General features: G+C 49.7%; 1 protein-coding gene across 1 annotated transcript in view; it reads right to left on the bottom strand.

Annotated features, from left to right (window-relative positions):
• Positions 1-17,718, bottom strand: part of LOC144147427 (high affinity cationic amino acid transporter 1-like) — a 942,196-nt gene that overhangs the window by 110,143 nt on the left and 814,335 nt on the right. Inside the window, exon 6 of the mRNA XM_077679558.1 lies at positions 6,325-7,408. Within this exon, the coding sequence (XP_077535684.1) occupies positions 6,325-7,408 (1,084 nt within the window). The remainder of the gene's footprint in view (positions 1-6,324; positions 7,409-17,718) is intronic.

The following is a 17,718-nucleotide window of genomic DNA, read 5'->3' as shown; positions in this document are numbered from 1 at the left end:
AGCCTTTCTGCACCAACTGCGGGGGTCCCCACACCGTGCTCGGCCGCTGCTTTCCGCGCTGGCAGGAAGACCGCTGAGTGTGTGCTGACCAGGCCCGAGCGCAGGCACCAACCTCTGGTGTGGACGCTCGAGCGGCCGTGCCAATGGGCTCGTGGCTCAAGTTGCCCCGTGTCGCACCGGCGACAACGATACACAAGCACTCAGGCAGCAGCCGCTGCCGCCAACACGCCGGATGGCAGCAACGGCAGCAAGTAGCCCCGCCCAGCAGCAGCAAAGCAGCCAGGCACCCCCCGCACGGCCGGGACGAGGGCGGTGGAGTCTAGGGCAGCATCAGGAACACCTACACCACGTCTTTCGCAGCGTGGGAGAGCTGCTGCCTGCTGACAACTCCCTCCGTCCCCTGTGCGTCCCAGCTGTGCAAGGACGATGACACCCCGTGCCCCATCATGACTAGGAGCCGCCGCATGCAGCCTCCTGTGCCCACTGCGCTGCAGTGGAACGTAACACGCTTCGCCCGCATCGTGCGGAACTGAGCGTGTACCTGCTGTGCGGGAGAGCTATGCGCGTGCGGGTAATAGCTCGGGGTTCACGCTGCCGGGATACACGGCCCCGATACACGACTCGGGATACCATAGTGCTAGGGTGAGTGACAGCAGGCAGTGCTCGGCAGTGGTGTGCGGCGACCCCTCCCATCCCCCAGGATCCTCGCGGGCATCACTGTTTGTGCGCAACGACGGGCAGCACGCGGTGCTGGATACCGGGGCGGTGACGACGACGGTGCAGGGAGTGACGCTGCGGCTCGTGCCTGGTGGTGACGTGACTGTGTGCAGCGTGTACGTGCGCCCCAGCCAGCCCTGGTACTCGAGCCTCCTGGTGTGCCTCTGTGCGGCCCGGTATCTCCACAAACGTCAAGGGTGACGGAAACTTAAGGCGTCCGCACTGTAACAGCACAGTTGTAGTTTAGACGAGCAGAACTTGGTACATACTTGCAAGGATTTCAAAGGATTGCACAAAGACGAGCGACTAAAACATCACAACACACACCATGCTCACTGTGTTCGGTTAGTGCTTCGGTTCCTAGTTTTCGTGCAGCGCGTTGAAATCTCTTGCATGCGGTGTATCAAGCACGGGGGCCTTTAGTACACAACATACATTCGGTGAATTTCGTGCTTGTTATCACGTGAAAACAGCGACAAAATCCCTGTGATACTACGGGCGAACGCCGCCGGCCAACGGACCGCCTTCGACCTTTCCGTAGCTCGCTGATCCTCCATGGAGTGTACTCTCCTCGTGCCACCTCGCGGCGCAACCGTCTACGCGCCTTGCGAATAAACTGTGTAACAAACTTGCTAATACTGGTACTGGCCAAATACGGTTCTGCTTTCGCATTTATTTGTTTCACCCAAACCAGATCGTTTAGACTGGACACTATTTAGCTTCCGCTTTATATCGTCTAGCCCTCTTCTTTGGAATTTACGCTAGTGAGTGAGGAGGATAAGTGCATATGTGGCGAAATTTTTTTGGAGCTGCTTATAAAATATTTCCGTGGTTTCAACGAGCCCAAGAAACTATGACTATGAGGCCTGCAGTGATGGCGAGATTTTGCGCAGAGCTATCGGCACGCTAGCATTTTTGTCTTTAGCGTCCATCAGAAAAACGCCCGCCACGACCGGGATCGAACCAGCACACCTGGGCTCAGTACACCACAACCCCACTGAGCCACCACGCGGCTGGTATAGCGACATAAATTTTCTAGCATGTTTTATGCATGTTACAATGATTGAGGTTTGATTTGAATTCGATGGGATTCTTTTCTCGATGCGACTTAACCTCTATTCATGCTCACTAACAGCCTTCTTTGCCTTTGTGCGTCTGTGCACGCTGTTAGAGAGCATGAGTCAGCACCAACTCGGCCAATTGTCGGTTGGTTAGTCTCGGTTATCGTATTTATTTGTGGTCCGCTGATATGTTGGAGTATCAGGTGATATATATTTGGACGCAAATATTTTGTTACTCTCAAGTTTACGTGCCCCTACTGGGACGATAAATGAATGTCATTTTTGTTCTTTGAAAGTTTCGGTACTGCCCAACTCAGCGAGCTTCTTAAAAACACAAAATAGTTAACTAGAACTTTGAAACCACTGTTATCCATGGAGGAGCTTTGGGTGCTCCGCCGGATGCCGAAATGCTCCGCCGGATGCCTAAATACACTCTCCTTGAGGGATGTTCTGAATGACATGAAATACTCCGCTAAATTCCAGGAAGGACTCCCCTTCCCAGCGGAGTAATGGCCCGCAAAAAATACTCCGTTATTTGCCTCAAAAAAATGTATTGCTTAGGGGAGTTTCTAAAATACTCCCTCTTAGCGGAGTAAATAAAACTCCGTATACGGAGTGCGCTAGTGGACAAGCCATTTACTTCCTATCCGGAGTATTTCCGTTTAGTTTGTAGGCACTGAAGTAGGGCACTATCCCTATTAATACCAGCACATCTGGATGGTTTCGTCCCTCATTGACGGATGCGAAATCCTTTACTTTTTGCATGTTAACATCCGCTCCAGACGCGACACAGAACTGCTTAGTAACTGTAGGGGCTTCTTGTAAAAGAGTTCTTGTAAACTCATTTTGTAAGCGCAAAAGTACGCTATATCATCCGCATCATCAAGAACCTTAACCTCGCATGATTGTAAGCAAACACGTCGCACTGTTTGACTCCGCTGAATGCTAGGAAAAAGAGCTTGATGTACAATGCCAACATCAAGGGTGAGAGGGGGCAGCCTTGTCTGACGGATGAATTGATCGCAATCGGCTTGGATAGAATACGATTGACCATAAGCTGTGTAGTTCACTGGTTGTAGCAAAGCTGGATGCCCTTGTAGAACACATCGCCTAAGTTATCCGCTGCGAGAAGCAAGAATAAGAAACCGTGAGAAACGATCAAAGACTTTGGCAAGGTCAATTTGCATTAGGGCCACCTGGTCCACCGAATCAGACACGCGCTCCAAGACGGAACGAGCACACCCTCAGCAGAGCAGGATTGGCCACCCTGATGTAGTAATGGCAACAACCTCCCCTGATTACGCCAATTAACCCGGGGCCCTCAGTTTCCAGAGGCTGCGAAGCAACTGATTACTGCGGCTGTCAGACCTGTGACGCAGCAAAGGGTGCTAAGAATCCCTGGAGCCGGACAGGGCGTCATTGGAATCTGAACCTGGCAACATTTACCACAAGAACTTTATCTAGCGTAGAGAGTCTATAAATGTTGTTCGAGGAATTAGAGGGAATTAAAGGGGACGCAATAGGGCTTAGTGAGGTTAAGAGGACGGCTGAAGCCTTTACGGTGCTGAAAAATGCACACGCCCTATTCGCCCCGAGCGCGAACACAGTCGGCCCCTGGCAGCGGCGGGACGAACCGCTCCTAGTGTGGATGGCGCTCTCGCGTCGTCTGCTTTTTCACGTTGCGTGCGGCGCAAGACGCGTGCTGCACACGACAAAACAACCAATATGTGTGCTCGTTTGGCAGTGAGCAATGACATAGTTACCTCTGCGTGCACATTTCTTCTAGAAACGTAATAATCAGCGGCCGTTGCGGCTTAATCCGCTGGTTTAATTCCACGAAACATCTTCGCTGTGGTCACCGCTTGAGTGTGAAACGTGTTATCAGCATTGCTTCCACACATTGCACTTTTCTTATTGTTGAGTGCAGTCGTCTGCCGTTTCGGGAACGTCGAAGGGTGCTTTTTGACGGTGGCCTGGTGATTATTTAAAGGATAAAAGTTTAGTACGCGAAACGGGTAAGAAGCGACAAGAGCTGTGCATACGCGTGCAAATTCCACACCCTTGTAAAATTGAGCTGTGTCCTTATAGAAAGAAGAAACAAACAAAAACATTTACACTGCACACGTCCCGTGCGATATCGCCCATACATTACCGGACACGTATTTTACACCCGCAGGCGCCTGTGTGATCGTGCCCTTCCCGTACCTTTTCTAAAATAAATATTATAATTGGACAGTCGTTGGTTATACTCAGGAGGACCGGGAATAAACATTTATTCAACTGTATCGAGTTGCTAATTTTACGTATTATTTAAAATACGTTTCTATGGATGCGCAAGAGTATTTAGGGGGGATTTTTCGGTAAAATTAAGCAGTTGTGAGTTTGCGTCAGTAATGTGGCATTTCGTGTGTCATTTTCATATATATCATTTTCAAATCCGACATGAATCACCTTGTCCAGAAAAGTGACTCACTCAGCATAACCAAATGCGCTAATTTGGTCACGTCTTAGCCTCTTAAGGTGGACCTAAGTTTAAAGAAAGAGGAGAAAACGCGTAATATATAATGCACGTTGTTGCCCACATGTGTGAGGGGTGTGTGCCATGACTCGCTGTTTTTTTTTAATTTTTTTTCCCACAATGCTTGCTTTCAATACAATTTTGAAAAAGGCGTCCCACAGTTCCTGAACAATCTCGGACCAAAGGGGGTGTTAATCAGTTTTGAAAATACGTGTACTGCTTTTCCACCGCTACAGAACACGACGCCTAGTGTAGTTTCGATTGCAAGTATTACTGATAACCAGAGTTTGGCTTTTCGCGCGCGTTGCATGCGTTCTCTTCTCGCTGCTCTTGCAACGTTGTCAGGACCCCCCCCCCCCCCACCTCCCCCTTCCCGAAAAAAAAAACGGAATGCACAGAATTTGATTTTTTAACCAATCCTCAAGAATTAAATGCCCAGACAAAGGCGATATTCAGTTTACAAAACAAAGTAGTTACCGGGAACCCGTTGCGCTTATTTGCAACGAGAAATAAAAAGGAAATGTTTTACTACATCTGCAACAGCGCAACTTCATTTATTATTGCCATCTTTAGGGTTGGTAAGCGACCTTATACGCAAGAATGCAAACACATCTCGCTGTTGCAGGCACCTGTTAGATTTTAAAAGGAACGCAAATGGTCAACAGAGCAGCCGTAACAGAAAATTTGTGCTCACTGTGAGGTCCCAGAAGCTTGGTTTGCACACTGTAAACCTGCTTGTCATTTTGCGAAAACCTAGCTAAACATGAGATGTTGATTGTACTGCGTGCGTTGACAATTCAATTCGCAAGTTCACTTACGGCGAAAGCCGTAAATAAGTTATCCGAAACCGTTATTCATCAAACCTTCCTTCAGAGTCGCTAAAATATCATTTAAAAGACCCGTTAGAGGGGTACATTTATATCTCTGCGCTGATCGAAATTCAGTAATTTTATGTTGCCTTTTGAACACACAAAAAATATCGTAAGCTCTTAGAAGGAATTTCGGGGCAGTTAAGTAGTGTTACCATTTCAGAGCATCTCACAAATGCAAGAATGCGTCATGCTACCAGTGAAAGCGATTGAGATTGCCGTTGTAAACTGAATTTCAGAGATCGAGGCTTCCTGATTTGTTTCTATTTATGCTTTTATTGAAGGCTCAAAGCCATAGTCTGGAAAGATCGAGCTTGCTACGAGCCACAGCGTACAAGTTCATTGTCACAATTACGGCCATTCTGAGATTCCCGATGAGTCGTCGCTTTTTTTGGCGTAGTAATGAAAACTGACTGCCGCTTCCATGCTATACATTGAACGTTGAGGAACCGAACTACAGCATACCACTCTTGTTTGCACCTTTCGTGCGCACATACGGCGAGAAAAAGGCACGAAGCGCGCCCACAGTGTGCATTCTTACGGGCCGCTCAGCGGAGCATCCACACTAGCCGCGCGACGCTGTCGCCACCTACATGTCGAGCTCGCGGCGAATATTACCGTGGTTTAGTAAACAGAAGAGAACTGGGAGTTGGATTTCTAGTGAATAAAAGCATAGCTAGCAACATAGACGAATACTATAGCATTAGCGAAAGGGCAGCCGTCTTGTAATTAGGCTTAATAAGAGGTACAAACCCAAGGTCATCGCTCCTACATCCAGCCACGATGACCAGCAAGTTGAGTGACAAATTACCCACTATTAAATCAATGGCAGCTATACTGGGGGCGACTAAATTACTATGAGTGTGACCCCACGTCTGGTCATGACGCCACACGTGCCCTAGATCCTCTACGTTTAGAGCTTAATTAGTGAGCAAAGCATCCTGCAAACTGACCTAAATTCAGTAGTAATGACTGATTGGCTACTTGGTACAGCAGCATGGGGAAAACGAGCGTGTTTTGGTGATGTGACCACAATAACATCTCAACGCGCGCACACTTTTTAACCCTGCGACCTTGAGAGGCCTCGCCTTCGTTTCGCGACTGCACCTGCGATGACCCACACGAGCCGGGCTGGGCCCCCAAGGTGCGGGGGACTCACCCAGCAGCTGCCAGGCGAGGAAGGCGAGCCAGGCGGTGTACGGCAGGCACACGCAGAGGTGCACGTCCATCCAGAGCGCGCACAGGGGCAGCAGCGGCACGCAGGGCACGGCGTTGCGGCCGGCCGAAGCGCTGCCGTGCCGGGGCTGTCGCACGGCGACCGCGGCCAGTGCCAGGACGGCCGACAGGGCCGCCGTGGCCAGGGCCTCGAGCCACCAGCGGGCCGCGCCGCCCGCGACGACGCGAGGCGCGTGCACCGTCAGCAGGCCCACGAGGAACATGAGCGCCACCATGGCGCACACCAGACCCGCGGTCCGCTGCGCAGAGCACCGCGAAGGCAGGCCGCCCGGAACAGCGCACGGAGACAGCGCGGAGGAGAGCTTGGAAGAGCCGTCGGACAGCGAGGTCACGAAGCCCCCCTGGCTCACCAGCTCGACGGACCACGTCCTCCTCGGGAAGGACCCGTAGCCGCCGCTGCCACTGAGCGACCTGAGCGAAGCCTGGCCGTCCACTTCGCTCGAGTCCCTGCTCAAGTCGCCCATCTCCAGAGGGGCCAAGTGGTCGATGAGGCCGTAGCGCAGCGCGAGCACCGACGCGGCAGTGGAGAGCAGCGAGAGCAGCGTGCCCAGCCCCAGCATGGCCATGAGCGCGTCGGGGTGCACGAAGGTGGCGGCGGCCGAAACGACGCAGCCGGCCGTGACCGCGGCCCGGCCCTCGCCGCCCGTGAGCGCGCACAGGAGGCCGTCGGACGAGAGCGAGGCGAGCAGCGCGGCCAGGCCCCGCAGCGAGGCCGCCGCGGCCGAGGCCAGGCCGCACAGCGAGCCCAGGCCCAGCACCCACACCAGGCCGGGAAGGCGCCGCACGAAAGGTGCCTCGAGCAGCGGCGCCGAGCCCCGCAGCAGCGAGTGCGGCGAGAGCAGGGTGACCGCCACCGAGCTGCTGAAGCAGCCCAGCAGGCTCAGCAGAAACACCAGGCTCACGGCCGAAGGGACCACGCGCGACCGCGGCGACGTCTGCGTCGCCCGCTGGGCCACCTGGTCGTATCCCACGAAGGCGAACGTGCATGTCGCTGCGCCGTTGAACACCTGCGATCCAAGAAAGGCGACCGGCTTACGCGTGAACATCGGGCATAACATTTGCACGTGACCTGACAAGCCAAGTCAGGAACAGCACGCTGGGATAGCAAATGGAAATCCCAATTTCCAGATTCCATGCCTGGGGTCGCCTACTTTGTTTATTTGTAATGCTTGATAGACTAAACAAAGTGTCAAAGTAGCTTTACATCATGGTATTATTCTGTAAGCAATAAAAAGTACCCATGAAAGGTGACCGGCGTCACTTCAAGAACGCAAGAGGGAAGCAGCGCGTACAAGAGGAATATGGAAGCGGATCCCGAGGCCAGTCCAAGCGGTGAAGGCGGCTAGACCACGTTGGTATCACGAATGCTTCGTGAAGATGCCACGACCCTTTGGCGAGTCGCAGCCTTGGCCGGCATGAACTGCCGCGGGTGTGTTTCTCTGCTCGTATGCAACGGCGAGTGAGACCAGCCGGAACAACAACCACGGCAACGAAAAAAGGCAAGTGCTAAGCCTTAGTCCCAAGTCGTCACTCTGCCCTCTAGGGATTGGAATTGGCACGAAACGATAAAATGCTGGTGGGAGGGCCTGCTGATGATTGTATGCGCTTGTTTAGCTCCACGTGTGGCAGAGCTAATGTAGAGCCTAAGTACGTGCCAAGTCATGTTGTTGCACATCCGATGTGCAACAACATGACTCTGCACGGTAGCCGGTTCCCGATGCTTGAAGCAGCGGGAACCGAATACTGTTACCCGACGCCACAGGTTTGCGTTAGACCTAAGGTCAAACCACATCCTAACGACGCCTCAAAGAACGTGGAACTCGTTAAGCGGATGATATACGTGCCATGAAATGCGAAGTTAATTGTACACGAAGCCGCGGATACTGGTTAAAGTTGTTATACTTGAAGGTTCATGTTAGGGCTATGTATGGTAATGCATTGCGGGGGAGAACGCGTAAACTGGCAGCGTTCAAGGGCACTTTTCTTGAGCGCCCACAAGCTGCACTATTAGGGAGTTTTAGAATAGAGGAAGCCGGCGTTCGGTGTCCCCAAGAAGTTGGGGGAACCACGAGAGATTCGCCGCTGCGACATTCCAAAGAGAACACAAAAAAAAACAACGTGACGTCATGGGCTGTCTACTCTCGCTACCAGGCTGCTGCTTCGCGATGATCTCCGCGCCCTCATGCGTACGTTTTTTTTTGTTGTTTTCTTTTCTCGTCGTGCCCATAACAGCTACTTACAGCTGTGTTGCATGCGTTCGGTCGTCGTTTTCAGCAGCGGCAGTGGTGGGTTAACCAACCGATTGCCAGCGATGCAAGATGGTGAGTGTGGTGAGTACTTCCTATGCTTTTAAATTTCAATGCTTTTAAATTTAAATTTAAATTTCTGTACAATTCAATGCTTTTATTCAGTGCTTTTAATCCCTCAACTTCTCATTCTTTGCTGTGTTGCCCCGTGCCTGTTGTCACAAAGCCTTGCGCAGTCTATTCGCGCAAACAAATTAAACGTGCGATCGTCGTAAATTTACCGCATTTTCTCGTGACTGTTGGAATGCATTGGCACTAGCAGCTAATACGGCCAATCATAGATGTTTCTCAAACAAGATGGTTGCTTAGCGTGAATGTAAAGGAATGAAAATGCAACACACCCATCGAGGCGGTCTAGACAACTAGCTGCCTTGGCATTTAATTAAAGCAAATTATTTGCTTTATGAAAATTGATGAGCTGTCGCGATCGGTATTCATCCCGTTAAAATCACATTATCGCAATATTTGTTCCTTAATTGAACAAGGTAAAAAGGTTCCTTTATTCTCGAACAAATAAAACTACAGCAAGAAAAAAAACAAAGGCGGTGTGGTCACGTGTGATGAATTCCGCACGCTCAGACACGCCCGTCAACCCATGTGGCAGCAAACCCAAGAAATCCAATTGCTCTGGTTGATAGGTGCAAGGATTGCACACCCGCCGCGGTGGCTCAGCGGCTAAGGCGTTGCGCTGCTGAGCACAAGGTCGCGGGTTCGATTCCCGGCCGCGGCGGCCGCTTTTCTGATGGAGGCGAAAAGCAAAAACGCCCGTGTGTACGAGATTTCGGCGCACGATAAAGATCCCCAGGTGGTCAAAATTAATCCGGAGCCCTCCACTACGGCGCGCCTCATCGCCTGCGTTGCGTCGGCGCGTTAAACCCTGCAATCAATCAATCGATTCCCGGCCGCGGCGGCCGCTTTTCTGATTGAGGCGCAAAGCAAAAACGCCCGTGTGTACGAGATTTCGGCGCACGTTAAAGATCCCCAGGTGGTCAAAATTAATCCGGAGCCCTCCACTACGGCGCGCCTCATCGCCTGCGTTGCGTCGGCGCGTTAAACCCTGCAATCAATCAATCGATTCCCGGCCGCGGCGGCCGCTTTTGTGATTGAGGCGAAAAGCAAAAACACCCGTGTGTACGAGATTTCGGCGCACGATAAAGATCCCCAGGTGGTCAAAACTAATCCGGAGCCCTCCACTACGGCGCGCCTCATCGCCTGTGTTGCGTCGGCGCGTTAAACCCTACAATCAAGGAAGGATTGTACGCCGATACAGCTGTCTCTCACCCTGAATATTTGCTGCTTCTATACTATCTCCCTCGTGCACCTGTCCCTCAATTTGAAGAGCTTCTCACATTTGTCCAATAAAGAACTGCCTGCACGATTTTTGCAGTGGGCAGCTGAGTGTCCCTCATTGCTGCGGTGTACATTATTTGCATGTTCATGAAAACAAACGTTCAAGGTACCGTCCTGTTTGGCCTACGTAAGGCTTTCCACATTTCAAAGGAAGGCGATAAACGTCAACACATATAAAATACCTCTGAAATGTGGAAAGTCTTACGTAGGCCAAACGGGACAGTGCCTTGAACGTTTGTTTGCATGAACATGCGAATAATGTACGCCGCAGCATTGGGGGACACTTCGCTGCACATTGCAAAGACGGTGCTTCCAGTCCGTTATTTGACAAATGTGAGGTTCTCTTCAAATCGACGGAGATAGTAGAAACGGCGAATATTCACAGTGACCAAGAAAGCTGTATGAGTGTGCCATCGTTGCATCAATTCTTGGGTTTGCTGGTGCACGGGGTTGACAGCGGGTGTGTCTGAGCGTGCGGAATTCATGTCCTGTGACTACCCGTTTTTTGTTCTTTCCTTTTATACAGTTTTATCTGTTCTTAGCGTGTTAAAAATAGCGTGTCTGTGTACTAAAATTCAGTTGTAGTAGCACAATGCACAATTTTTCATGTCCTTTCACAGACCTTGTCCATTTTTTGCGCTCACCTGCGCTAACCATGAAGAACCCTACATATAAAACTAGTTTAAACGAACAGCTAGAAACTTCTTCTACGAACATCTTCTTGCTGCTGAATGTTTCTCCCGTTACTGCTTTTCTGGCAACCGGTCCGTTAAATAAGATTACTTAGCTTTCTGGTTTAGCTTGTGAACAGGTCGGCGTATCTCCTATGTATACAGAATCAGTGCATTACTTACCATGCACAACGCCATGCAAATACTTCCCAAGGTGTCCGACATCTGGTTGTAACATCCAAACCCTGCTGTGATGAAATTGCAAGAACAGCCCAAATCTTGGATTCTGTGGCAATTTCATGCAAGTGTTAAGAGTAGTAGTATTGTATTTTCAGTGCCATCCTGTTTTTGTTTCCTTCACCACCCTATCCCCACCCCTAAACCCTGAGCATTGGGAGGCCGAGCTGACCATTTCCCCACCAGAGCGACAGGAAGACCCGGTGCAATGAATGAGCTCTGGACTCGGCTTGGGCTCGCGGCCCCCTGGACATGGGAAGCTGAACACGTCCGCTTGTGCTCAATAAAAGGTTATTCCTCCTCCTCTGTGTATGTTTAAAGCTGCATTGTTTTCCAGCATACATGAATGCCAACTGTTCATCGTTCTGTATTTAATGTGCCAGCTTTAAAGCTCCGCCTTCGCAAGTGAGCAAGCTTTCCACGCCCACTTCACTGCCTGGAATGGACAGGAATGACTAGAATTTTTTTGCCATTGTACAAAAACAAATGAAAAGCAATAAAAATGCTGGATAAAACAGTAAATGCTCGTTTACAAGGAACACTTCACGAAACTTCTGGCTGTGTTAAGCATAAATCAGTTCTGTGGATGTTTTACTGGAATAGAGAACAGATTAGCTACTCTCGACTTTTTCGCAGTCAAAAAACACTCCGTTGCTAAAACTTCAGCATTCACTCAGGCTTCAGAAACAAAAACGACATCATCCCCTTTATTTTCTTTCATCGGCTCCAATTAATATGCTTGTACAACAACCCTTGTTGTGGTTTTGTGTTGTGAAATGGTGCTTCAACGTGTGGAATAGCAGTACTAAACACTCTTGGGTGACAGAGCAGGGGGGCGGGGGCAGCAGAGTGACTGCGGTTCCGAGGATGCTGCAGCAGTAATGTCATCATGATATTTTATTTCCTTAAAGACCCCACAATAGGGTATTACATAAGGGGTGTATATACAGGGTATAAAGAACATTTGCCACATAAGGGGTTGAAATACAGGACATCAAGAAAATTTGCTACACAAGGGGCGGGTATACAAGTATAAAAACATTGCCACATAAGGGGTGACAATAATGGGTATAAGAACATTGCCATAAGGGCTCACTGACAGATATGACTGGTTACATTTTTGATGAAGGTTGATGGGCAGGTGATTGTGATGTGGTTTGGGAGGTAGTTTCACTCCTCTGCACAGGGAAAGAAGGCAGCAGTTCTAGCGCAGTAACGGAAAACTTGGAGGGGGTGGCTGGTGTGGTGCAAAATGCATGTCGGGGGGGGGGGATGACATACGTCGGACGGTTGAGGAGCAAATGAAACAGAGAAAGGGTGCACGTATATGCAGCGTCGAAGGGAAAGTGGCGGTTTTACAGATTCGGCTTGTAAGGATTAAACACTGATCTCATAAGAATATAACAAATGTATGAATCAGGCAGAACAATCTTGCTCCATATAGCTGATGCGTATTCCAGTTTCGGCCTGATGAGGGATGTGAATGCGACCAGTGTATGCAGATGACGCTTCACGAAACCCAATATGTGTTTGCGGATGGAATAACATTTATAACATGCGCATATTCCAAGTTAGGTCAGTGGACAGTGTGATACCTAGATATTTGAAACACTGTACTATTTCTAGAGGGGCGTCAGTGAATTGGTATGGGAATAGGAAAGGGTTTTCGCTGCGAGAGAATTAGACAACTTTACATTTGTTGGGGTTCAGTTTAAGAAGCCAATTGCTGCACCATTCTTGAATGTTATTCAGATCATGTAGTAGGGTTGGTTGATCGGAAGCATTAGCTATCGTACAGTAAATCACAATCGTCGGCGAACATATAGATTTCGCAGGACACAGTTAAGGGCAGGTCATTTATGTAGATGAGAAATAACAGGGGGCCGAGGACACACCCTTGTGGTTCTCCTGACATTACTTCGAGACGTTAAACCCTACAACACGATCTAAATAACATTCAAGAATGGTGTGACAATTGGCTAGTCATCATGTGTGCTCGGACTGCATCCACGGCCACTACTGTAACAGAGCAAGGAGACAGGGCTAAGCGTACGCAAAGAAATGACACAAGTCAGGTCAGCATGTAGAGAAGTTTGCATGTCGTTAGCACACGAATTGCACATGTTTATTAAACAGAAAAACACAACCTTTGAGAAGGTTGTTGGCTCTGTCGGACAGCCACTCCTGCTGAACCAATTAGAAAACAAAAATAGACACACTAACTACACAAAAAAATCTGGAAACATACTCGACTGCACTTACAAAACACACTCAAACTAAAAGGGTCGTACGCACAATTGAAGAATGAACCGGACACAGACCAAGACCGACACAAATCAAACGAAAACTTGTCACGAGACAATTCCCTAGACGGACTTCGCCGTACGAACGCATACCAACCTGATGTGGCGACAACATGCCATGGTAGAAAGAAAAAATCCGTCAGGCCACAGCCGCAACAAGTCCCCATGGATTACAGGTCTGCGGTACGAAGCTGCGCGAGAAAGCAACAAGAAACTGCGTCGAGAACAAGGTATAAAGCAAGCTTTGTACCTTCCAATTAAGGAACCAAGATAGCGAGAATGTGGTTTTAACGGAATTAATACCGATCGTGACAGCTCTTCAGATTTCTTAATGCAAACATCTTTCTGTAATCAAATGCCTAGGCAGCTAGTGGTCTAGTCCGTCTCGCTGGCGTCCTGCCTACCTTATGTGTGGTGCGTTTCCTTCGTTTGCATTCAGGCTAAACAACCAGCTTGTTTACGAAACATTCAAGACTGGCACTATTAACAGCTAGTGCCAACGGATTCCAGCAGTCATGAGAAGCTGCAAAAAATTTACGATGATCGTGCAAGGCCTCGCGACAACAGCCCCGGGGCGGGATAACTAGAAGGAACCGTAGAGTTGCTTAAAACATTGAATCGTAACACACTGAAAATACTCACCATATCGCATCGCTGTCGATCGGCTGGTTAACCCGCCACTTCCGCTGCTGAAAACGACGACCGAACATACGCTGCTGCGAACTCAGCACATACGCAAAACGACTGAATGCCGCCATTGCAGGCACGACAAAAAAATAAAATGAAAAGAAAAGAAAACCTCACGCATGAGAGCATAGAGTTTCATACTATATTAGTATGAAACTCTATGCATGAGAGTGCACAGATCGCCACTTGGCAGCAGTCTGATAGCGAGAGTAGACAGCCCATGACGTCACGTTGTTTTCTTTGTGTTCTCTTTGGAATGTCGCAGCGGCGAAGCTCTCGTGGGGGAACCCAAACGCAAGGCGCTCACGCCCGGCGAGTTTTAGAGGAGGGGCGCCCCCGACAGCCCGCAACTAAGGTTCCTAAAATAACTAAGGTAGCGCCAACTGCTCCCTCATTCTCTGCTGGGGTGTAGCCCGAAAGAACCCATTCCCGTTTGACCCCGTCCCGTTTGAACCCACTCCCGAAACGCCCTTCCCGCTTGACCCGTCCCGGGTGCGCCCGCTCCCGAAACGACCTTCCCGTTTGGGCGCTTCCTGTTTCAGCCCGTTCCCAAAACCCCCTTGCCGTTTCCACCCACTCCCATAGCGGCCTTCTCATTTGAACCCGCATCGTTCCAACCAATTTGAATTTCCGAAAATATGCGTTACCGTCTTCGAAACTGTCCCCCAAAATGTGCTTACAAGCAACGGGTCATGCACTAAAAACTTGTATGCAGCAATTTTTCCGGAATCGACCGATATTTCTGGCGGATAAAAGTTTCCGAATGCCTTAGGCCGATACTGCCCTCTTGACAAAATATTTGTAGCTGCGAAAGTGTACTAGAAAGATACCCAATATCTTGAGCAATGCACGCATTGAATTTTTATGCAGTTGGTGTCCGTACCTGTGGCTGAAATTTATTTAACAGCCGCTTTTATGCTCATTGTTGGGAGCGTAGCTTTGTCTTCGTGTTCGAGATCTATAGATCTAAGATGTCCATCGAGAGACTTAAAAAACGCAAAAATAACGATTGAATGTGTTAACTCAGCCAATTACACATTTTGCGAGAACGCCGGCGGTTTTCTGTCCTGCGTTTTTGTTGTTGAATGAAAGCCTGCGCGGTTTCTTTGTGCAGGCACCGCTGAAGTATTGTGTACTAGGGGAAGTGCTTTCCGCGTTTCATCGTTTTTCTGGGGGAAGCCGGGTAGCGCGTCCAGCTGATAAAAATATCCCCAGCCAGGAAATGGTGGTTAATGTCCTTTTGAGGGGAGCCGCACCTTTGTCGTCTCAGGTCTATACGATGCCGAGGGTACCTTGTGACGTCGGCGGAATGTCTCTCTAGATGCCGGGGGTAATTACCGCATTAGAGCATGCAAAGAACGGGTGCGTCCTGGTCGGTGGGGTTATCCTTGATGCGGCGTCATTCGTGGGGCTAGAGATGAATAGAGAAAGGCCCGCCGCGGCGCTTTTAAAAGTTGCACCGGCCAATGTACGCAGTGAGGTTCAAATTCGTAACAGGTCTACAGTGTCACCGCTACAACGGATATATGTGACGAGGGACTGACAGCTCCTTTTGTAATAGACACGCCTGGTTGACAAAGCCGGGAATGTCTTCGGCGCTGAGCATATTTTCGGCGCGCGTTGTAGGAAAAATACTTAGAGGCCGCCCGAGGGTCGATGACCAGCTGTCGGAGTTTCTGTAGGTCGGTTGGTTTTTATTAGTTATTTACCCGCCCTTTCACGAATACATTGAAGATTGAGTTAAATTTAGCTTTAGAGTGTGGATAAAATAATTGTTTGTGTATAAACCTTTGATTGACGTAGCCGTGTGTGTTAGTAGCCCCTCATCACACTTTTTCGGGACATGGCCATGATGGCGTCGTTTTGATGTAATAAAACTTAAGAGTCTGGGGTTTTTGGGGTGGATCTAAAGAAGCTAAGGACGAGGGTCAGTCGACCGAACGAGAGCAAACGAGGGAAGACGCCGGGAGACCCTCGCCACTAAAATACGTTTAGCTTAGGTATTTCCAGTTTTCGTATAAATTGTGTAGATTTGTTAATTGGTATGACTTTAATTGTAACCAAATGTCGTCGTCTGTCGATTCAAAGACTGAACCCCAGGTTTGAAAAGCAGTCAAGGACTCTGGCTTTACTAAGTATGCTATCGCAGCGGCTGTGAACAAACGGAAATAAAGGAAAAACAATATGAAAACGTTTTTTATAACGGTTCATAAACTGGGTATGTTGTTCCGGGAACGGGCTAAAAAGAAAATACGAAACGGGAAAGTTCTTTCGCGCCGGGTTGAAATGGGAAGGAACATACGGGAAGGTTGAAATGGGAACGGGTTCAAACGGGAACGGGCCAAGTGGGAAAGGGCGAAACGTGAAGGGCGTTTCGCGCCGGGTTGAAACGGGAGGGAACAAGCGGGAAGGGTGAAATGGGAATGGGTTCAAACGGGAACCTCCCCTCTGCTGCCCTCCTCCTTTTTCTCTCCCCTCACCCGCGGCGCCGCGGTCCCTTTAACTCCGCGGCGGGCCGCCATTTTTGTTGGCTTCCTCAGAGCAGACGCCCTCGCAACGCTTCGGGCCGCTCGCAGCAGCTTTTCGTGCAGTTTGCTCTTGTTTACGCGCCGCAATCGCTCTTTGGTAGCATTAATAGTATTTCTAGAGCCCCATATTACCAACACGCCCTAAGTGAGGCTGTTTTGTTGTATATTTTTGTGTAGAAGGGGATATTTGCGGGATGGATGCCGCTGGCGCATACGGACAGCGAGCTGTTTGTTTACGTATGCGGCATGCTCAGGATAGTTCGTGAACGCGAAAGGATCGAACGTGGACGTTTAAAATTGCTCTGTTACAGTAATTCCGTTCTTGCATTTGCGTGATTAAGTTGTGGTCGTGCAAGCGCTGCACAGAGGGCTTGCGCATGGTTCGCGGTGACCTTGGATCGCGGCAGTTCGAGCGCTGCGCTGGCTTTTTTGCGTTCGCGTTTTTTGCGTTAGTTGTAGATCATTAGGCAGCGCTCAGTATGCGCCCCGCATTAGCTACTGACATTTACGCCGCCTTTAGTCCGTGCAATTTACGGTGCTTTGACGCTGTTGCAAAATAGATGTCACCTTCACGTCGTTATAGGCTGCTGTCAGGGTCAAAGTTCTCGCGTCTCCTCGTTGGCCTCGCCCACGGAGCAAGAATATATTCTTGCTCCGTGGCCTCGCCTATGACGGCTGTACTTTTGGCAGTGCGTCCGTGGCGTAGCAATGTTCGTGCGATTGGTGTTCACAATTACTTCGAGTAAGGCCCTGTCGGGCATGTCTGGAAAAGGCTGGCACAAAGAACGCGCAGTTAAAGAATGCGCTCAGCTTACAATTAGCTTTAGCGCCCAATTCTATAATAACTACCGTATTCCAAGGCCAGAAGCGCGCTGACAAGCGCAATTGTGAATCCTTTTCTGTACAGCTAACATTGATTCATGTGTGGGCTTTGATAAATTACAGCTTGCTACAGCCGAGCTGGCCGTGACTGCACTGACGTTATTCGAGCAGCCGAAGGCACAACAACTCGGCATCGCGAAGCTACATAAAGGGACGCCGACGCAACACTTGTTTGAAAGGAGCAGCTGAATCTTCTGTTGTTATCTATACGCTGGCGGCTTCGATAAGAGCTCCATTCGATTCAGACGCAATTCCCTGCAACGCCTGCACCGTTGCACGGTGCGCTGCACCAAAGCGCTCGATTCGCCGCTGCAGGAATGGTGCCGTGCACCGCGTCGCTCGATTGCTTATGG

Source organism: Haemaphysalis longicornis, unplaced genomic scaffold (genome assembly GCF_048455015.1).
Source record: "Haemaphysalis longicornis isolate Haplotype H1 unplaced genomic scaffold, Haemaphysalis longicornis Haplotype H1 scaffold_7, whole genome shotgun sequence".
Taxonomy (NCBI): Eukaryota; Metazoa; Arthropoda; class Arachnida; order Ixodida; family Ixodidae; genus Haemaphysalis; species Haemaphysalis longicornis.
Note: the sequence above shows the minus strand (reverse complement) of the source record. Positions and strands in the feature narration are given on the sequence as shown.